The 22,982-nt window shown below is 40.9% G+C and overlaps 1 protein-coding gene across 1 annotated transcript in view; it reads right to left on the bottom strand.

The window, feature by feature from the left end:
• FREM2 (FRAS1 related extracellular matrix 2) overlaps nt 1-22,982 on the bottom strand; it is a 186,929-nt gene that overhangs the window by 4,448 nt on the left and 159,499 nt on the right. Inside the window, exons 16-22 of the mRNA XM_067563038.1 lie at nt 21,576-21,907; nt 11,720-11,912; nt 8,649-8,753; nt 7,201-7,328; nt 6,962-7,096; nt 4,096-4,222; nt 1,433-1,620 (exon numbers count right to left, since the gene is read on the bottom strand). Coding sequence (XP_067419139.1) covers nt 1,433-1,620; nt 4,096-4,222; nt 6,962-7,096; nt 7,201-7,328; nt 8,649-8,753; nt 11,720-11,912; nt 21,576-21,907 — 1,208 coding nt within the window. The remainder of the gene's footprint in view (nt 1-1,432; nt 1,621-4,095; nt 4,223-6,961; nt 7,097-7,200; nt 7,329-8,648; nt 8,754-11,719; nt 11,913-21,575; nt 21,908-22,982) is intronic.

The following is a 22,982-nucleotide window of genomic DNA, read 5'->3' as shown; positions in this document are numbered from 1 at the left end:
TATTTCCCATAGATCAATGCTTAAGCACTGTAAAATGAAGGTGAGGAGGATTATATGAGCATCTCACTCATTCTGTTGGAAACATAAAGTTTAGAAGAGGCAGTTTCCACTCTGTAATCTCTAGGAAAATCATTGTTAATAGAAAAGAAAGTTAATTAGAAAATACTCAAAGTTGAGGGGGAAAGACAGTATCCTGTGCAAATTGTAATGGAAAAAGCTGCTGCTGTAGGGTCCTTTCTAAGGATGCTGGAATGAAAAGAGCAGTCTCAGCTGACAGGCAGACTTCCCTCCTTCTCTAAATGTACCAAGAGACCTATCTGGAAGCCAGAGCCACTGCTTGATTACTATTGCCAGGGCAGACAAGGTAATACAAATAGAAGGTGTTGACAAATCCCAAGGGACTGAGGGAAAACTGTGCCTGAGAGATGGCATCGCATCCACACACAGCACATTACCACCAGATCAGGAATGGACAGTAATGACAATGGATACAGGGAATCAATCAAAAAACTGGGTATACTTCCACTTGCCCCAATGGACAGTCCAGGGGTCTTATTTGTTTCTTACACTTTGCTGACATTTGTATAGCTCATCGTACCAATACAATCTCATTCAATTGAACAGAACTGACAAAGCCCTCATTATTCCCATTTAATAAGCAGAATTACCTATTCCTAAAAATCAAAGTTATTTTGTTCTTGTTATTTCTGGGCAGGTTTTTGAAACGTACAATATTTGGAGGCTTCGCAGAATTCAATGATTTTCTTTTATTATTTCGATGGAAAATATTGATGTTTATTTTTAAGAATATTTTTCTGTTTCTATTGATTTAAATTTTCACAGTTGCGGGAAATTATGGGGAGGTCAGACAATATGGGGGTCAGACAATAATCATTTAATGACAGTAGATTTTGAGATTAAAAAAGTTGAAACTTTAAACACAAATTGTCAACATCACGTCAAAATACACAAATCAAACGCTAATAAGTTCTCAAGCAGCATTTTTGTTGCTTTGCCTATCTATAAACTTTGATTATTATCAATGAAAATGTTTTTCATGGTTTGTACGTACAGTAAAATCAATGTTCACCATCTTTACTGATAAAATCTAATCCTTCCAAGTCTAAACATATGAGATTATACAAGCAACACGTCATATTGTTATTTTGACAAGTCAAACTGCAAAATATGCTACAAGTAATGAGAGTCCCTGGAGGGATTAACCAGGTGGTAATCCGCACACAGAAGGTCCTGGATAACGGTATCATGCTCTAACAAAGCTGCACTAGACTAGAAATGAAGTCGAAAACTCGATGGAAGCTAGTAGAGATGTTCTTAGGAGACCCTTGCCCTGCAGTAGGCTCAGAACAACAAATGGTGTTGAAAATCTGGGGAAAAAATTACATGTTTTTATTAAAAGCAGAACACTTACCACAATCTTAAATCTATATAAGAGGGATGGAGAATCAGCTAGACAGCCATATTCCGCATTTGGTGGACTATACTTGGGTACATATCCATCCGCTCCAGTGCACAGGAAAACCTTCTCAATGCTACAGTAAAAGGAATCACCGAGGTTCTGTACTGGATCCACCATCACACGACCATATATAATATCACCTGAAAACATGCATGGTTTCAAATACAATATATCATTCTGTAAAGTAAGTATCCAAGTAAGTCAAATGAGCTGATGGTGGCCTGACATATGTACTGTGAAACAGCAGTTTATAAGAAACAAGCATATTCCTTTTAACAAACTGGCCTCAAATCTGCGCGATGCTTCAGTCCCTTTATGCTGCTCTAACAACATACAGGGACTGGAACCCAGATGGATTTTCCCACCAGGCATCTCCCTGGCAATAGGGAGTGGATTGCATTCCAATGCTGATGTAGTCCTACAACACCTTCCTGCAGAGTTCCCAGCTTAGGGATTGTCTTAGAAGCAGGAAGAAGCATGGCTAGAATGCACTGTGCTCCGCCTATTCTGGGCCAGCAGAGTAGCCCATAAGTAGCCATTCAAGATTGCTATAACTTAAAGTAGTGGCTACGGCTGCTCAAAAATTGAGTGGGGTGCTGCTGGACCCATAAATGGCAAACAGTAAAGGTATGTAGAGCCGCTTTTGTCCTCTCCCTGCCCCATCTTGGGCTAGAGCCTTTTGTCTTCTAAAAATGTTTGGAATAGCAAGATACCTTCTTATATGTCAGCAGGACCTTGGCCACAGGGCATAAGAGCTGGCTAATATTTAGTTAGATAGGCAGCACTTGACATGCTGAAAATGACATCTACTCTGTGGAAAATCATTCCTCTGTTTCCAGAGTGGTATTTTTTCAACTCTGGCCTCTTAACACTTGATTAAATCTGTTCACACCTAACTTTGCCAAAACAGAGGAGAGACACAGGGAGTTTTTAAGACTTTCTGCTGCCTGTCAAAATTTAAGGCAGATTTTGTTTGCTAAACCCATAAAAGACTTGCTGGGTTGTCAAAAAATATGCAACAAAAGAGTACTGCCAGCAGCAGACCATGGCAGTCCATGTCCAAGAGTCAAACTTAAACTTCAGAGTGAATAGGACTCTGTGAATTTGTCTTGAGAGAGATATGTGGCATTGGTATTTATTATGTGTATTACAGAAGCACATAAGGGTTTTGATAGAGACTACAGTCCCATTGTGCCAGGCACCATACAACCACAGAGTAAGAGACATTCCCTGCCCTAAAGAGCTTACATTCTGAATAGCCAAGAAAGACACAGGCTGGGTGATTTGCCAAGGGCACACAACAGATCACTGGCAGAAACAGGGATAGAACCTTGGCCTCCTGAGTCCCAGTCCAGAGCTCTATTCGCTGGATCTGGCTGCCCCTCCTTGGGATGTGAGTTTAGACCTTGAAAGCAGGAGTTCCTGGGCTCTAATTTCAGCTTTGACTTTTATTTCCACTGAGAGGACAAATCAACTAATTTGACTGGGTTTCCCCATCTTGGACAAAGAGGACCATTAATACTTACTCACCTATGTGACAGATATTGCCATCCCATAAACTATCTTCGGGCAATCAGACTGGATCAACTTTATGTATCACTCTGGGCCAGGGATTGTATGCAGTGCCATGGGGGAAGGTTACCTCAGCTCCTCCAGGAACCAAAAACAGTGGGGGGGGGGGGATTAAGGTGAATCACTTAGGTTGTAAACACCTCTAGAGAGGTACTGCTCCTTGGAGAGGCTTGCAAATACTGGTTCAAACTGGGTTTTGCAGAGACCAACATACAAAGAACGAGCTTTTGTCATAAAAAGGCTGAATTTAGACAGACTTGGGGCCTTCTCTTTCTGATCTTGCAATTGGACATGACTGTCAATCCAATGGGGATCCCAACCCTTGAGGAAGGGTTGGAAAGACTGTGGCCTCCTGGGGCCCCATAAGACTGATGGGCGACTCCGGGTATGTTAAGTGGGTTTTTAAATCTGTTTATTGTTTTTATATGTTTTCTCAGTCATGCTTTTACTTTCAGAATAAACATGTTTGCTTAGACAGAACTGTGTGATGACTTGTAACTGCTGGTAATACATTGCTCGTAGCCAAACCACAGATGCTGGCCATTATTCAGGCTGACTTGGTTGGGATATCACAGTGTAAGACAGGGAGCTAAGCAGCCTTAAAACTCCACAATCAGAAGAGAGTGTCAAGGGTCCCAGAGACAGGTGACAACTGGAGACAAGAGTCCTGTCTGGGAACTCCTGGAGTGGACCCCAGGGGATGGGGTCAGAGGGGGATACTGGTGCAGTCGCCCTGAAACTGTGACAGCTTACCTTTCAGGGATGTTGTTGGAGGATCAGTAATGTTTGTAAAGTACTTAGAATATGAAAACTGGTATTTATTATTTATTTATTTATTGCTACCGGAAATGAGCAACGAGCTGAACAGGTCTAACCCTGAATGGCAACCAGCAACGTCGCCAATTCCCATTTAGACATGGCAAAAGCAGAAAGACACGTGGTAGTAATTTGTTCTGATTGAAAGAGAATCTTGATAGAGTGGGAATACAGTGGTTGGTAAGGGGATGTCACATAAACTAGCCATCATCTCTGTAAAATTATACCTTCTGTGAATGCAACGTCGCTCTCCTGCCCAAATCCCACTGATCCATCAGATAACCAGAGATTCTTCTTAGAGAGCAGGAACATCTGGGTATTCAGGCTGAACTCAGCAGCAACTGGGTCGCTGACCTAAAATACAGCATAAAGCTCTTCAACATGCGGTCATTAATCGGCCCTGTCTCTTCGTCTATATGAATATATTTACCATGAAAAGGCACCTGTTTACATTATACATTTATTAATTAATATTAACATTAGTGTCCACTATGTTTGCCTTTATATACTTGATACAAATCAATTTTAATTATGCATATTACAGTAACACCCAGGATCAGTCCAATCAGAATTGGGGCCCATGGGACTGCGTACTCTACAAACATAAAACACAAGACATTCAGAGCTCACAATGTAAATATGGTCAAGATGTGACAGGTGGCATAGAATATAATGGAGGGGTGGCAGAAGAACAGAGCAACAGTAATAGGAGAAGAAAGCTACATACATTAGCTAAGAGTACAGTTTGGAAGTTGAACAGTTGTTTTTAAAAAGATAAATGAACAAGAGTTATTAAGGAATCACTAACAAAAAACAGAATTCTAATTTTAAAACAGTAAATGAACAGCCTTCTCACTTGTTCATGTGTGAGGCTGATGGGGTGAGTCATAATAATACTATTAGAAACTATCACTGGAAGTTATGCAGCTGACATGCTTATTGCTCTTGAAATCACTTTTTCACAGAACAGATTCCAGAATATCAAAGCAGCAGGATTTGGCAACCAAAAATGCACAACTGAAGCTCTCTTTATAGACCAACTTCTACTCTCCATGGAGATGAAACCTAACAACCCTGTTTATAGAAGACATTCCTTTCTGTTCTGTTTGAAATTTTTCAGTTTTTAATGCATGGATTCAGGCTATAGGATCTAAAGTACTAGAGGTTCAAAATTCAAATGCCTCGCTCACAAAGCTGGATTCCAGCTTATTTTCACAAACATATGAAAGAAAATCAAGAGTGGCTGGATCAAACTTTTCTTTTAGAGACAGCAAATGCTAATGAATGAGAAACTGGAAGAGTATTTTCAGCTAATAGCACTGGAATTTAGCCATGCAGTTTGCAGTAGCGTTAATAGTAACTGCATAACTAAATCTTATAGATACATATACATATACTGTGTGTGTGTATATATATATATACACACAGACACATAATATTTACTTATGCAGTTCCCATTAATGCTACTGAATCTTATATACATATAAGATTTAGTTATGCAGTTACCATTAACACTATCTATAGCTCCGTATAGCTGTGAATATACCCCTGACACCTCCTCTTTTAAGTCTGTCTATTTTTTTCAATTTCACATGTATGTCTCACTGTTACACACTGACTGACTTGTGGGGTTACAGCAGTAATTTAAGCATACAATCATTTTCATGATGGAAACACTTTAAGCAAAGATTCTCAATAACGTAACTTGTAACTATTTGCATTGAGAGGAGTATCAGCTTACTTGCTTTTAATCTTTGACATTCACACCAATATCTAACTATCGTCACCACAGATGGCCAATTTTTTGTATGGATGAAGAATATCATAGGAATTCACAAAAGAGCACATCCTGTCCCCACCGTGGTTGGATCAGAGGACCTCCTGCAGCAAAATCACTGTGATCTCTTCTGCACAAAGAAGAGGCAGGATTTGGGGAGGTTGTGCATGGGTTGCCCCACAGTGCAGCACGGACCCCAATTCCTTCCTGCAGGAGGAGTGCAGATGGCATTTAAAGATGGCAGAGAGTAGGATAGGAGATGGGGAAAAGGGAGACATCTCCTGCTCTATGCATACAATCCTTTCCCTAGTAAGGTGGTGGGGTGCTGTTTCTGAGAACTAGGATTCTTTCTTCCTGGCCCCCAAGATATGGAGGCTAGACTTTGGGTAGTAGACTTGCCCCTACCTATGAAGATATACTAAAAGGTTAGTACTTTCCCAGACAGAGAACAAAAGGAGAAGGACACAAAAAACTTCAATAAGGAAATGTCAAAAAATATTAGAACGGGAGACACTCAGAGGCACCTTTCCCACTTGATAGTTGCTTTTTAAAAGTGCCCCTCATTCATTCATGCAAACAATTCCTAAGGGGGACAACACAAACATATCCATCATATTATTATATTTAAAAAAATAAAGCATTGAAAAACACAGGCAAGGTTGTGTACTCCAGCAGATAAGGCACTAGACAGAGAGTCAGGAGAGAAGTTCTATTACCATTTCCACCTCTGATTCACTTGGATCTTGAGGCAAGTGACTTCTGGCTTGTCTACATGGTGCCACAGACTGGTCTACATGTGTGAATGGTAGAGCACTCTCACATGTTGGGCTCTAACTGCCCCACGTAGATTCTGCTGGTGCAAACTCAGAAGTATCTAGTTCATGTTGATGTAGTCCTGTTTCAAACAGGACTACACACACTAGGTACAGGGTCTACACGGGGCAGTTAGAGTGCAACACATGAGAGCTCTCTACAATTCACACTCCTGTGGACCAGACTGTGCTGCCGTGTAGACTCAGACTGTGATACCCGTAGACTCAGTTTGAGGCTCAGATTGTGATACTCGTACTCATTGACTTCAGTGGGACTTTTCATGGAACACACTCTCACTCCTTCAGTAGTCCTTCCAGGTCTGGGCTGAGTCATCCTGGTGGGGGAAGCATGAGTAATTTGCACTGTCCCTGCCCACTCTGTACCTGTTCTGTGGATAAGGAAAGAACTCCAGCCTCCAGGACTGTCAATCCAGCATCCTTCATCACCACCAAGACATTTTTAGAATTGAAGTAAAAATCATGCAAAAAATATCTCAATGGTACCTGTTGGAATCGGATATCGAGGTCAAAAGTGATTGGCTCTCTAGGATTACAGATCACTGGTACACTGTACTCGTGGTGAGGTACTGTGGTGCAAGCTAGCAGCTTCACGGTGTATGTTCCAGAATAGTCTCGTACCTGTAAAAAGCAAAGGAGAGATATGGCACTTCCACTAACATATTTCAGAATTGGTACAAGAACTGGGACAGAGCAAACAAAGGAAAGGAAGGCTGAGGCTTTACCGCAAAATCTGAAACAAAGCTCCACTGCTGTATTGGCTGGTTGTACGTTGGTTCACTTCGCACGAGGCTGAGGCTAAATGTCAGGCCTGGGTGATCAGCTGACATAACCATGGAACTCAGAGAAGATGCTAGAAAGATGTCAACAGACATGCTTGTCATCTTAAATGTCTAATCGCAGATTCTCAGAATCTGAAAAGCACTTCCAGTGATACATAAGTCACAACATGATGGCTGATGCTAATACATTACAGTGCACTGGTTTTATTAACTGAAACTAACAAAACCAATTATAGTCAACACAGCTGGGCCTGCTTGATTCTTGTTCAAAAATCTGTTAAACAACCTCTTATGGGGCTATGCAATCAAAGCTGTGTAAAGATTAAATTTAACAGAAAGGCAAAACAAGGAATGGTAAAGATCTATAATCCCTCCTATTTTTAACATGGAATGCCAGCCCAGGGAACTGAAGACAATTTCTCCTGGCACTGTAACTCTTTCAGCTCTGCCCTGGATGTAAAGCGTAATATGTATTCTAAAAGTAAAGAAAGAGTGGAATTGCTATGAAAGAGCTTTTTTGGTTATTGAAACTTGGTTACACTAAAATAATTTTTTTAATGATGGTTTTTTTCTTCAACCCACTATTGTTCATGGCCTTGTTCGGTGGGTTTAAGTTATTCAGATATTCTTGTTCATCTCCAACATTCATGTCCAGGAGCAGGCTTAGGTCCCAAGCCTGCAATCTAATCTGTGCAACGGGAACCTTACACCCGCATATAGTCTAACTGAAGCGAATGACGGCTATAATGGGGCTCAAGGGTCAACCTGCATGGATTAGATTGCAGGATCAAGGCCTCAGATATGATTAAATCATAGAATCATAGAATATTAGAGTTGGAAGGGACCTCAGGAGGTCATCTAGTCAACCTGCATGGATTAGATCATCCCAACCAGGGCTTTGTCAGGATCAAGGATGGAGATTCCACCACCTCAGATATGATTAAATGCCACTGAGCATTTTATTAACATCAAGATATATATTGCACACACTCTTTTCTGCTCTTGGAAGGGTAAATATGATGCTCAGACCCTCATCTGGTATAAGTCAACATAGCTTTGTTCAAATAAATGGAGCTATCCCAATTTACACCAGCTGTGGATGTGGCATGATGTATTTGGAATTCATCAGACATTATGAATTTATGAGCATAGAGCAGTGGTTTTCAATCTGTGGCCCGCAGACTATGTCTAAGATTTCAAAGGGGTTCACACCTGCACTGGAAATTTTTTAGGGGTCTGCAAATGAAAAAAGGTTGAAAACCAGTGGTGTAGAGTAAAGTCCCTGCTGGTGTGCATGGCACATTAAAAAAATATCCAGATTTTAGTAGTCGGAATAAGAGAATAAACAGTATAAAACTCACAGCTATGAGATATTAACAGAATTGACTTACCAGGATGAGACATCACAAACAAACCATGAAATCGGGCTTCAGTCTTGAAGTTGACAACCAAACGCCCTTCTTCACTGATACGCATACTGGTTGGGTACAAGGAACCTGCCAGCAGATGCCAAGCAGCACTGATTATTCTTCATGCAAACAGCTAATAAATGAGTCATGGTTTTATGAAACACTGGCACCTTTTTATTTCACATTGCCAAGTCTCTCAACAATTTGGCAGGGAGTCTGCTGACATCCTTTGGTTTTACCGATAGTGACTGTCAAGTAAGAATTTATGGGAAGGGCCCATACTCCATGTGGTACTACAGTCTTCCAAAGAATAAAACATGCCTCCCTGGAACAGCAAAGATTTGGGCTAAGTACCCATTTCAATACAATTTTCATATATTGTCTGGCAGCAACTCAAACATTCATCTAGACAGAGGAAAGACCACAACCTAGCTTCACTTTTTCTGGTGCAGGAAGGTGCAAAATGCACCTCTTTACACTTATGCGGACCACTGAGTTCAAGTGGGGATTCAGGCAGCAGCACTGTCACCTGACCTCCCTTTTGGGTTTCCAGTGAGGGAAGGCAACTTTAATTTGTACCAGCTCTTCAAAAAGAGTCCTTCCAGTAGAGTCTGCTGAGGGGATTGTGATAGAATATACCCCTATACACTATTGTAATAGTGTTTGTACAAGGTCTGCCTTGTGAAGTATATTTAAAAACTCATAACTTACGGATCAATAATATCATGGCAAAATGCACATAGCAGCATTATATGCAAAGCTATGAACATAAACTGAAATCACGACTGAAGCATGTTTCCCAGATAAATCTGGGGAGTGGCCAACTAAGCCACAGAGACAAAGGGCAAGCTGACGCCTCAGCCAGGTGTCAACAAGGCTGATGGACCATGACTTGCTAAGTGGGCATTCTTTGGCAAGGAAGGGAGCAGGGACAAAAATCTACATCTTAGCAAAGAAATAGCACGGAATTTCTTTTTTTTCCACATAGACTTGTTGTCTCGTGGGTCTCAGCTGGAAATATTTTTCAAGATGGCAACTGAAACTGTAAAAGGAGGGACAAACACCCCAAGGCATCTTCCTCTTTCCCCTTGTCTGTGTCTGGCTTCGTACCTAAGACGACAAAGGAAAACAGCTGTTGTACAGCTTTGTAACAGCTGTTGTACTCTGGGGGACAGGGGAGGTCCTGACCAGAAAGTGTGGTCAGTAATCTGCAGTGGCATACCAATGGAGGTTGGCGGGGGGGCAGGAGGTGAGCAGGCCCCTGTGCACCAGCCTGTGAGGGGGGGGGCGCTGGGCTGGTCCTTCATGACGTGCAGGAGGCTCTGAGGGGCGCAGAGCCTCCTGCACCCCCAACCCTCCACCTGTCATTAAGGGATGGCCTGGAGTGCACTTAACTGGTGCTCCAGCCCTGAAGACTGGCACCAGCTCAGATGGGACGGCCTCACCCGTCCCCCGGCATGGGGGAAGGGGCCAGGCAGGCCCTTCATGACACACCGGGGGGGGGAGGGGGCACAGGAGCGGAAGTCAGAGCAGTCGCCCCTCAGCCTCCTGCACCTCCCACCCTCCTCCCGTCATGAAGGGCCAACCTGGCGCCCTATCCAAGCCGGTGCCAGGCTGCGGGGCTGGAGCGGCGGGTAAGTGCGGGGCCGGGGGGGGGGGGTTGGGGGGGGAAAGGGGTGGGCACACCGGGCCATCCCTTCACAACAGTTGGGGAGCAGGAGGCTTAGAGGGGCGCCCCTCAGCGCCTCCCCCCCACACGTCATGAAGTGTCTGGGTAACTATCTAAGGTAATAAAATGGCATATTATTCTTTTAAAAGAATAACAGACTTAATATGTTTGTATTGTCAGGAGAGGGTTGGGCAGCAAAGGACATACACTTCTGGTGGAAGATCCAGGACTGGGGAATCTAGAGGTCACCCTGCAGTATAACCAAGGCTGGTGAGAGCCAGGATGTAGCTAGCAGGCTGCAGTTACACACAGATGCTCAGGGTGTTGCTTGCATGCAGGAAAGTTGCTTGTGAAGGTCCCAGGAGGGACCTACCACGGCAGGGTGTTGTAAGGTACCCAAGGTTGCTGGGCAAGGGTGACACAGCCCTCAACTACTCTGGATTGTGCCCCAGTATTTCACAGGGATGCTTTTCAGCAATTCATCTTTGGCTACCCTTCCCACTCACAAGCTCTCAGAGCCGAGGCTGCAGCCAAAGCCCGAATGTCTATACTGCAATTTTTAGCACCACAACCTGAACCCCATGAGCCCACGTCAGGTGACCTAGAAGGTGAGACTTATGTTATGGACTTTTTATCGCAGGGTAGACGTACCCTCTGAGAACTTTCCCCAGACCCGAAGAAGTGCTCTGTGTAAGCTCAAAAACTCGTGTCTTTTACCAAAAGAAGTTCGTCCAATAAAAAAATATTACCTCACCCACCTTGTCTCTCCAATTTACTGTAACATATCTATTATATCTGTCATCATGGTATATACGATATGTATATATGAAATGTATATACCATATATGATATGGTATATATGATATATCATCATGGTATATAGCAAATTTATTTTACATGCCTTGTGATTCCTTTGAGAGTTAAATGCACGTGTCTTCCCTGAGGTTAAAATTGCTTCCCGCTACACAATATTTCATAGCCGGCAGAATAATGAATTCATGTGATTTAAAAGTTTTATAATCCAAGACAGCTTGTATGACAATGGAATACAAAAACACAACAAATCCTAAATTTCAGTCAACATTTAAGAAAAAGGGAATTTTATGATTTTTCATATGTGATTGAAAAATACCAAGACATTAATCATTCAATGCAATAACACATCTGAAGTCAAGTTCACAGAATTTCCAAATCAGAGAGTCTCTCCAGAATATTGAACAGAATGGCTGATAAATGGCAGTTTATGTGCATTTGATTATTTTACACATATGCTACAAAGGAATATCTCCATATTACAATTGCTTCAAAAATTATTCTGCTGCATGCAACCTAAGCCTTCAGCAACAGAGCAAGAGTAAAAATCAACAAAAGTCCAAACACGTACCTTGGAGCTCTGCTTCAGGTGGGCTGCCAATTCCATCCTTCCACAAGATGGCAGTGTCATACACAAAAGTCAGCCGAAGTTCAGACTGTAGGTCAAAATGCTGCCAGCCACCTACCCCCACAGGCGAATGGAAAACATAGGAGACATACAAGGGGACTCGCAAGGTCACATAGGACTGCACTAGGTTAAGGACCTAGAAACACCAAAATCAGTTAGTTAGGTATACAGTAATGAAATATAGTCCAGTACAGACAACACTAATGCATAAGCAAAAAATACAGAAGAAAAATTTTAGATGAGACAAGTACTCTCTCTTCCAAATTACAGATGAAGAATAAAGAACTGAATTTCAATGGCTTTCATGTGGACACACCTTCTCTCAAGTTCCCTGTTTGTATTTGAAGCAGGATATAAATTCTGACACTAAGGAACTAATTTTTAACCCTTCATTCTTGTTCAGTCTTTGTAAATAGTCAACCAACAATGGCTAAATTGAGAACCTGTTGGGGATAACAGATTAAAAAACAGAACAAAACAAAACAAATCTTTGTTTGTACATTTTATCCTTCTCCCTCAACCTTCACCTTGTGTCAAATCCTGCAATGACCTCCGCATGGGAGGACCTTGCATTTGCATGGAGCTCACTGTAAAATTGAAGCTTTAGATTATATTCTCATCGTGGCTGGAACTGTGACTTCTTCTGCTATGTGTATACAGTGGGTGTCACATTGTGTGTATTCCCGTACATAAATACTAATAGTGCACTAAAGGATCAAGTTAGGACACTTTTAAGTGAAAAGAATTAGAAAGTTAAAACTGATTTTTCAAAAAGAACATTTTTGATTTATATCATATAAAACATTAATACTCTATTTAAATATTTTCAGACAGAAAAGGTATGTTTTACGAAGTAAAGAAGAAGAAGGTCAGAAAATCACTATCTACTATATTCAGTAGGGTTCTTATCTGATTTCTACACCCTTTTTATTTTCTGAACAGAATTTGTTATATCTATTTAACTTAATATTCATTTGCTGTGAAATAATCCTTCAGTTACAGCCCTAGTATTAGAGATATGACAATCCAGAGGCTGTAATTGAGAAGCTTTTACAACACCATGGGTTGTATTGAAGGGGAAAGGGTAAAAGGATAAGGGGGAAGGACAGAAAGATTTCAGCAAAAACGAGAGTCCGGTAGCACCTTAAAGACTAACAAATTTCTGTGGGCATCTGACGAAGTGGGTTGCAGCCCACGAAAGCTTATGCCCGCAGAAATTTGTTAGTCTTTAAGGTGCTACGGGACTCTTGTTGTTTTCGCTGTATACAGACTAACACGGCTACCCCTCCAGAAAGATTTCAGTTTCAGTGGGAGCTGGGCACCTAACTGCCATCTGTGCCTTTGAATATCTTTCCCAGATTAATACTTTACAGGGTTTTAAAAGTGTTTTGCAAAACCTCTAGAGCTGTTTTAAAACTTTACCAGTTGTGTGAAATCCAAATCCTCTTCTGGGTTCACCCAGCTCCATTTATTGGGACTCCCATTTTATGTTTTCCTATCCCAGAACAAACGCACAGTAATAACATGAACCCACAACTATAACAATATTATTTTTCTGCAGCACTCCACATTCTGAACCAATTAATTACTTGGTTTCAGAAAATGTTGACAATTGTTAATATGCTTTCACACCAAAACCACTTAGCCTGTGCAATGTGTTGTCAAAAAAACAAACCGAAATGAAACAAAACCTTCTCTTCCATTTGTCCGCTTCTGGAATCATCTGCTAAAGCGGATTAGCATTTAAACCCTAGATCATCTGGACATTGATGAAAAGGCGAGTCTTTCCTTCCTTTCTCCTGCTTTAAAAGATATTCTTCCTAGTAAAAGGTCCTTTCAAATGTTTGAATTTAAAATCAGAGATAGAGTCAGCAAAAGACCACTTGGGTCATCCAGCTACATGATTCATGATGGGTCAATTAATACTTAGCCAGTTTTTATAACCTGGTCTATAAAAATATCTGTCTCACAGTTCAAGTTATAATTGGAAAATATGTTTATAAGTATAGTATAAGTATATATTTATGTGTATAGTATTCCTAGTACTTAGCAATTGATCTTGAAAAGTGTATTTATGATTCCTAAAGTGCTAGGTAATAAAGTGGCCTCACAGCTAAAATTAGGTGAGACTGCTACAGTCCATTAAGATTAATGCTCCTTTTAATAAATATGGTCAGGAACCTTTTTTCTGGATCAAGATACTAGCTTTCCTGTCTGACTGCCAAGAAGTTCCTAGACAAAAATGTTGCTCCTTCAGACAACTGTATTACACACATAGGGCCAAGTTCACTCTGGGCTAACTCCATTAACTTCAATGGAATTACCTTGGGCACAGATTTGGCATACTGTTCCAAAGCAAAAAAAATTGGATATTCACCTATGTTAAGACAAATGCAGGCTGTAGTGCAGCTCCAGAGGAGATTTAATTTGCTTCCGTTTGATTCAGGGACAACCTTGCACTTTTGACATTTTCCCTGGCACAGAGTCAAGATTCATACCCATTCACTTACATAACTAAACACGTCACTACCAAGGAGCCATCTCTGCCAGCCCAAGTGGCCTTTTCTTGATCTTTACATATGCATTTTTGTTTTCCATCTACATGTTTATAGAGTCAAAAAACAGTCTTAAATTCAGTTTGTTTGTGACTAGGGGGATGAAAAAAATCCTCACTAAAAGAGCTAATATGGAAAAAAAATTGACATATATTCAATTGCCTGTTGTAAAGAAAACAAACATAGTACAGTATTTTGAATTTCTGTTATGCCTTTTCGTGAGTTGTACGCACCAGACATTGTCAGCTTCTCATGTATACTTTACATGAACTAATTAATGTTATCTGGAAGCAACACTTGAAACTTGCATTTCCTCCCTCCATTCTATAGGGACCATATCTGTATTGGAGACAGTTCATTTCTACCAGTGGACATAAAGTCTGTAAGTTCCCTGCTGAGAGAAAGTCTTTCAAGAAGAGGGTTGCAGTGTCACACAGCAATGACAGCCCCTGCTCTGTAGGAGGGGCTGAAGCCGGCTGGTGAAGTACAGAAAGTATAAAGATCTAGTTGGGATCAGTGCATTAGGAGATGGGCTAATTCAATGCATCTCTTAAGCATCCTCTCTGTATGGAATTTAAAAGCTAGCCTCTCCTATATCGCGGGAGGGAGGGAGGGAGGGGGAAGAGAGAGAGAGAGAGAGTGTTTGTAGGTGATCTCTTTGATCCAACTAAATAAAGTTTAAATAAAATGGGAAAGCTTATTAAAAAGCTGCTGTGCAGACTGGAGAGGAGATTTTTTCCCTGGGATTCCAAGTTGAGTTGCCACTGAATAAAACTCAAATGCTTCTGGTTCCAGTTGGATAGAAAAAACAAAGAAATCAACTAACAGTTTCCTCGCAGTTTGAGAAACCCTATTTTTCCAGTCCTACTTATGATACCATTCAATTGAAGATGTACAACATTCCTTCCATTGTGATATCTCCATTTTTTTGCACTGTCTGCAGAGAGTAATGAAAGTAGGCAGCTGTTCATATTTTAACTTGATGTGACACTTATGAAAGCAGGAGGCTAACTGAGAGCTATAAAAGTAGTTTAACTGCTGTGGAGACACAGAACAGGTGCATTACATGTCTATGTATTCCACACTTAGGAGAACTTAGCAGTTGCATTATCAGAGTTTTATTTATTAGCAATGAAATAATTAAAATAACATCTAAAATAATTTCTCAGAACATTGTATGACTTTTAACCTTATGATGCTGAAATGAATATTCACAGATCACTGTCACACTCAAAGCCAACAGAGTGGGGGCTGTGGGATTTAGCAATTTGTGGTCTGCCCTGTAACCATATCATGCCGGGAGAACATGAGAAGATAGAACAGAGGAGCTGCTCCAAGCAGCACAAGAAATGCACTCTACCAATACCTGATAAAGCTGCTGATCAATAAATCTCTCTAACAGCTGTTTACAAAAGTCATTCCTGGAGTGAAGCAAATCTTTTATGCCTGTCATCAATGTGGGGAAGTAGACTTACAAACATCTCCTTTGGGATCTGAAATGTCAGAATGAGCCTGAGGTCTGTTTCTGAACATTGATGATTTCCAAGTCAGGATAAAAAATACATTTCTACAGGTTCCCTTTTTATTAAAAAAATACTTTATTAGATAATGCAAAAACGTTTCAGTGCCAAATTTGTCACAGCACAGATTAAATGAGAAAATGCACATCAGAAAGGGCATTCTCTGTTTCAGGTCCATTTGAGGCAAATTTTGCTCCGAGTTTCATTGTTGCAACCCCAGCACTGATTTTAACAAAACTGCCCTAGTGTATGTCAGGGCAGAACTTAGCCCAGACAAATGATCTTTGACACGACCACCAGGATACTATCAGTGACACAAAAGAGAACCTGTGTCCTCATGGCTAGATGTTTATAGAATGAAAAATAGTTAAAAGGCAAGCAACTTTCCTTGAATCCTTTGCAATATATTTCTCATTGAAACAGGATTTTCATACTAACTATACATTTGTCTTCCAAGTTGTCCTGAACCTATTTTTGATTGCATTAGTGGGACATTTCTCTGCAATTTATCCATGCAAGCTTAACAATGTTATCAGCCACTTATTTACACAATAATAGCTTGTTAAAGTTAAGAGTCAGCCCCAGGAAGGCAGATGGCCAGGTGAGTCAAAGGTGAAATGCAAAGAAGGTTTGTTTAAAAGAATTTGAATGCAAAGGAGAATGGAAGGCAGCCTTGACACGTCAGGCCTCTTGAAATGTTTAACCTTTTACTTTGTTGCACAGCTGGTGCTCATATATCCACAAAGTGTTCACTTTATAAAATAGTTTTTCTTTTCATCCCTTACTGAATTCACTTACTTACAAGAACAGATGGGGGGGGGGGGGGAGAAGGTGTGTGTTAGGGAATCTGGCACGTTTAAGGAAAAATCACAAGTTGGTTATGGTAGTTGAGCTTGATACACTGCCATGAAAATATTTATTTCTTTCCATTTGCAATTTACACTGTCCAGTGAATTTAGCAGGAAAACTAACTTGCAACTCTGAGGTCCAATTGTGCTGAAGCTAGATCTAGTAAAGATGGGAAAATACTGTCTCTTTATAGTAAAAAATGACGAACTGCCTTATACAACTCAAGGTAGTAAAGTGATAGCTTTTAAACAAATTTTTATACGGACCATTTAAACATCTCAGCCTACGCTATCTCCACTATAAATATGAGCTGAACAGATTGGAAGGAAAAGTTTTTCAAACCCTGGCTAAAAGCAGCCTCTCTGTTGGAGAGTGAAATACAACTGCTTGGCTGTATTCAATTACAGTAGCTTCAAGCTACCAAATCTGTACATTCAAACATTTTAATGTATGTTTTTCATCGTGTTGTTTCTGGCAGAGACTTACTTTACTTGATGTTGTTAATAGCGTTTGTTTAGTAGTTTTCTTGAGCCACTATGTCAAGCCAGGTTATGGACTGGAACCAGAGAAAGTAACTTTCACAAATAAATACATGGCCAGAACCACAAATTGCCTGGCTACAGAATGTAATTATAACAGGAGGAAATAAGATCAAATGATACTTTCTAGTCTATCAAATAAGATCAGGCTAACTTTTTCCTATATAAATTAAATATTAAATGAGGTACCAACTTATTTTTCTTAGGTTTTTATGTTTTCATTTTTTAACTTCCTTTAAAAATAATACTTTGCACTTCTATAGCCCCTTTCATCTGAGGATCACAAAGCTCTTCAGACTCATTAATTAACTAAGCTTCATAACATCACTGTGAAGTATTTAAGGAACCTGTAAGGGTCACAACCCAGCCTATATCTATTGTTTGGATCTTTCAAGTATCTCAGATCTATTATTTTAAGAAGTTTATATACTGCAAGCTTTATATACTTTATATATCTTATATTTCAACCTCTGGCTTACTGGATTGTGGAGGCTTGCCACAATGAAAACTGTTGCTAAACATACAGGCAGACCTCATTTTTAACCAGAACACAGATGTCATTTAAACTAACTGATGTAGTGCCAGGAGACCAGGGTCCAAATTTTCAGATGTAGGTTCCTAAAGTTAGGTACCAAAATCCATATTCAGACACTAAAATAAAAGTGGGTTGATTTTCAGAGGGGCTGAGCACATGTGACTCCCATTAACATCAGTTGTGGAGTTGTGGGTGCTCAGCCCCTCTGAAAATCCCTATGAAGTACTCTGTGTTGCTCTGCTTCAAGAATGCCTGGCAAGAACCTTCCCCAGCCCCTGTTCCCTGGCATCATGATACAGACTGAAGGAAGCTGTGCTTAGATTATCACACAGGATTTGCTCACACTTTGAGATGCTCCACGGAGAGAATGCCCGCTCCGACAGACAGCCCCAAAGGAAATGCTCTCTGGGGCTATAGCAGTCCATCTGCACAGTGTCTATGGCTGCTGCACCGCCAGTGTTGCCAATGATACCAAACAAGTCACTGGTCCATTGATAACACCGCCTCATCTCTCCCAGCATGCACCCAGTCTTCTCCCAGCTTCTGCCATAGGTGGAGCTACCACAAAGTCAAGCTCCATGGCATGAAGGGAGTTGCAGACCCCTTCCAGGAAGTCTCTCCATTGCACCCCTCTTCAGTGCTGCCTTTTGGGCCAGGTTGGGTGAAGAAGCAAGATTTGGCCTTAAAGACACAAACGCAATGAAACCTTCTCACGGACTGGCAATGCATCTGCCAGTCTGGTAACCTTGCACAAACAAGCACCATGACCCAGCAGGAGCAGTGGGGTGGTATTATTTTACTGAAAGTGTTTTTGTCGTTTCCTTATCTACCACATTCTGCGCTGTGGAACTCAAGGCTCCTTGGCGTGCTGAACCACGGAGCACAGAGAAAGCTGCAGTTGCTAACTTTCAACCCACAGACCAGGAGGAGGATTATTAATTGTTAGCTGAAGGGGAAAAAAGGCAACAATGGTGACAACTGCAGAGATAGGGTACTGACTGACTACCCTCTCAGCTGGAGGGGTCATGTGAAGATAAAGACCAAACTCAGAGAAGAATTAAAAATGAAGAAGTCAGTGAAGCGTGTTATGACTGCGGGGCAATGTTACAATGCTAGAACCAATTCCGCTTGATATTTCCCTTACTGCACTGTAATCTTTTAATCACATCCTGCGAGGCACTGAGCAATGATTTCACCACTGCTTGATGCCACTCAAGATTTTACCCCCCCCCCCCCCCCACACACACTTTTAAACACATCATGATTCTTTACCACAATAAAAAATGCTTCCTGAGCTTGAGGAAAGTGCCGTGCTTTATCCTGAACTAGACTATGCTTCCTCCTGTGAATATATAACTTATTTTAATATTCTAAAAATGAGTAGTGAGAATGTCCCTTATTTTTTTCCGGTTATGTTTATATGTGAAAAGCATCTTACCTTCCTACCCTTCTAACTCAGCTATTTATCTGGCCTCATCTCTGTAATACTTACAAATATTTTAAAATAGAAATAATATCCGCCCAAATCTGTCTATCTTCCTTCCCGGCTGGTAGGAGAAATAGCTTGATTAGGTTATAGTGGTTTCTCTGTGCACGATTATGTGTTAATGATTGTGTTGTGTGTGAGAGAGAAGAAATGAACGTGTGGTTTTAGTGAATGTGTTGTATATCTGTGTGAGAGCTCAGAAATTGTGGGAAAGCTGAGCTGAAGACATGAGTTTGTAGTTGGTAGTAGTGGGGCTGTGATCATTCTTATCTTCTGGGAATGCATTCTGCAGTCTAGCGCCACCTGCTGTGCAAGTTTTGAATCCCATTCTCATTAGCCTTCTCGCTGATAGTTTCAGGATTCCAATGGAATGTACCTCTCAAAGGTTCTGGTTGCAAAGAAAGACGGGAACTCCTAGGTCAACCCTCTGGAGGTCTCTGAATATCAGGACAGAGACTTTGAACTGGACTCTATAATAAATGAAGTGCCAGGATGATGCATGCTCAGACTTTTGTGTGGCTAAGCACATGGGCTGCTGCATTTTGTATGAGCTCTATATTTTACAGAGTATGTCGCATTACCCTAGACAGGAATTACAACCAAGGGAAGGATGGTGCAGTGGTTATGTTGTTACGGTTCTGATCCTGTTCTCAGCCTATGAGACTATTCTAGATATAACTTTTTCTGTGAAATAACAAGATAACTCCTCACAGCGAGTGGTGTTGTAGCCTGGGGTTTAGTGGAGGCCGTCTGGGTTTATGAAGCAATTTTTTGTACAGAAAAGTTCTGGGATGTGACCTTGCTGTCACAATGGCAGAGGAGATGCAGGCCCCCTTTGCCTCCAATATTGGCATAGGAATTGTAGAAATCCTTTCCCTGATAGAAACCTAATTTCCCCTGCTTTAACCTTCACTCCATTTCCAGGGCTTCATATGACAACCACCATATGACAAGTCAAACTGGCGGAGTCTCTCTTGCTCCTGGCCGGAGGAGTTTTCTGTTGAGTGATATGAAGCACACTCTCTTCTTTGAGCTGAGTATGCTGTCTGCACCCACAACTCTTGCTGCTCTAATGAGAAAGAGACCAGCATTGACAGCTAAACGCAAGCCTTCCACATGGCAGCACAGAACATTGCCATCAGCATAAAGGGTCTGCCTCCACGCCTTCCTCTTTAATATTGCTTTAAGGGGACTGTATTTCGTGTACAGCTAAATATCACCTGGGGATTACAGTTGACAAGAAGCTGGATATGAGTCAGCAGTGTGCCCCTGTTGCCAAGAAGGCTAATGGCATATTAGGCTGCATTAATAGGAGCATTGCCAGCAGATTGAGGGAAGTGATTATTCCCTTCTATTCGGCATTGGTGAGGCCGCATTTGGCGTAGTGTGTCCAGTTTTGGGCCCCCACTATAGAAAGGATGTGGACAAATTGGAAAGAGTCCAGCAGAGGGCAACAAAAATTATTACGGGGCTGGAACACAAGACTTATGAGGAGAGGCTGAGGGAACTAGGCTTGTTTAGTCTGCAGAAGAGAAGAATTAGGGGGGATTTGATAGCAGCCTTCAACTACCTGAAGGGGGGTTCGAAAGAGGTCTATTTTCAGTGGTGGCAGATGACAGAACTAGGAGCAATGGTCTCAAGTTGCAGTGGGGGAGGTCTAGGTTGGACATTAGGAAAATCTTTTTCACTAGGAGGGCGGTGAAGCACTGGAATGGGTTACCTAGGGAGATGGTGGAATCTCCATCTTTAGAAGTTTTTAAGGTGTGGCTTGACAAAGCTCTGGCTGGGATGATTTAGTTGGGGTTGGTCCTGCTTTGAGCAGGGAATTGGACTAGATGACCTCCTGAGGTCCCTTCCAATGCTAATCTTCTATGATTCTATGACACAGTACTTCAAAATCTGTACTTGAAATGGGATAACAATTAACTGATTAAAAGCATCAGCTTTTCAGGAAGGCTTCATTCCAAAGTAGGACTGGAGTGGAATGCCTTTACTATATGTTTAAATGTAAAAAAAGTAAATGTCCTGGATGAAAATCTGATTACACTGAAATCAATGGGAGTTTGCCATTAGTTTCTATGGGGCCAGGATTTCACCCATTATGTTTACTGGTATTTAGTGGCTATTGATAATGTTATGAAATAATCAGGTTCAGGACAGGTCCATGGATAGTGATGAAACAAAAGGCTTTCATTCTTAACTAAATGTAATTCTTAAACCACTTATTCTTAGAGCACATGTAAATCAAAGGGCAAATGACTGAACTGGATTAGTTCATTTTGAGACCACGAAACAGATAAGTTAAAATCTGGTACCTGTCCATCTGTCCCAATGGTGCCTCCACAATCAGTGAGAAGCTCAGACATGTCGTAATAGCTGACAAACTCCCATAAACAGGCTTCTAGGTTCAGATTTCGGTAGAAGCGTAAAGTATTGGGTCCCCTGATTGATGCACTGTATTGGTAGGGAATGGTCTCTCCAATCACATCTGGATTTTTGGTCGCATCAGTCAAGAAACCATGGTGAGTCTTCACTTCTGTGTAATCCAACAGGTTGGAGCATTTATGATTTCCAACCCTAGTTCCATCAGGACTAAGGGTTAGCTCAAAGTTGGACAGCTCTCTTGTGGAGATAACAGGTAACATGCCTAGAAGACATAATAATGGGGTAACTAGTGGCATTGTAGCTACATTTTAACGTTCAGTTCAGCCAAAATTTGCCAGTGACCTAACACATTATATCAGGTATATTAGTGAAGTTCTCCTGTATGTTCAAAGTACAATCTAATCAATGCACTATAAAATTTAAACAAAAATTAGGTCTTTACATCTGTGTAGCAGAATATGGGCCAGAATAATGACTTCTTCTTAATATGAGACCTTGGGTAAAATTAGGTGCCTAAGTCACTTTTGAAAATGAGACTTTGGCTCCTAACTCACCTAGGTGCTTTTAAAATTTTACCCGAGGTCTCATAAAATGTTATTCTGAATAAATTATTTTTATAATGCATTCATTGCACATTATTAAGATTCATCATAAAATAATTAAAACTGAACAATAGCTGTTAAAATAAAAGCACAAAGTGCTTTTTGTGATGCTGTTTTCTTGCTTTTTAAATTGTTTGTTTATTTATGGGCTAATTAATTGATTTTACAATCATTCCTGCAAATTAGTGAGTTTCTACTGTATCCATCATCATTCATTAAAATGCTTTAAAAACATTCATTAAAGTCTCCTAAAGCCTCTGTGAAATAGGTAAACATGATTATACCCAGTTTACGAATGAATAAACTGAGATATATTTAGGGCAAATAACTTGTCCAAGGCTGGCAACGAGACTGGGGAAAGAATCCTAGTTGTCTGCTCTAACCATGAGAGAATACTCACCTTACATTCAAGCTAAATTTAAAAATGAGTTCATCGATGGCTCTTGCCTGAATGCTTAGATGCCCATTCTACTGCAGTGACACTTCCATGTAACATAAGCAAACTTATGCTAAGCTCATATCAATTTCTGTTTTCTGAATGGTATTCAATAAGTGGTGCTTAGGCATCAAGGAGATTTCATTCTCCTCCTCCCCCAAATATTAGCTACATAACACTTAATATTCAACAGAATAAATTCATCCCTGGTGTAACTTCATCAACTTCAAAGGAAATTTACAAAGGATAGGTTTGGCCCAATTTGTGTAAACCACGCAAATCTGCACATCAAAGAACAT

This window comes from Emydura macquarii, unplaced genomic scaffold (assembly GCF_026122565.2).
Source record: "Emydura macquarii macquarii isolate MOO-44397 ecotype Brisbane River unplaced genomic scaffold, CSIRO-AGI_Emac_v2 contig_2473, whole genome shotgun sequence".
NCBI lineage: Eukaryota > Metazoa > Chordata > Testudines > Chelidae > Emydura > Emydura macquarii.
The sequence above is the reverse complement of the archived record's forward strand: the minus strand, read 5'-3'. Positions and strand labels throughout refer to the sequence as shown.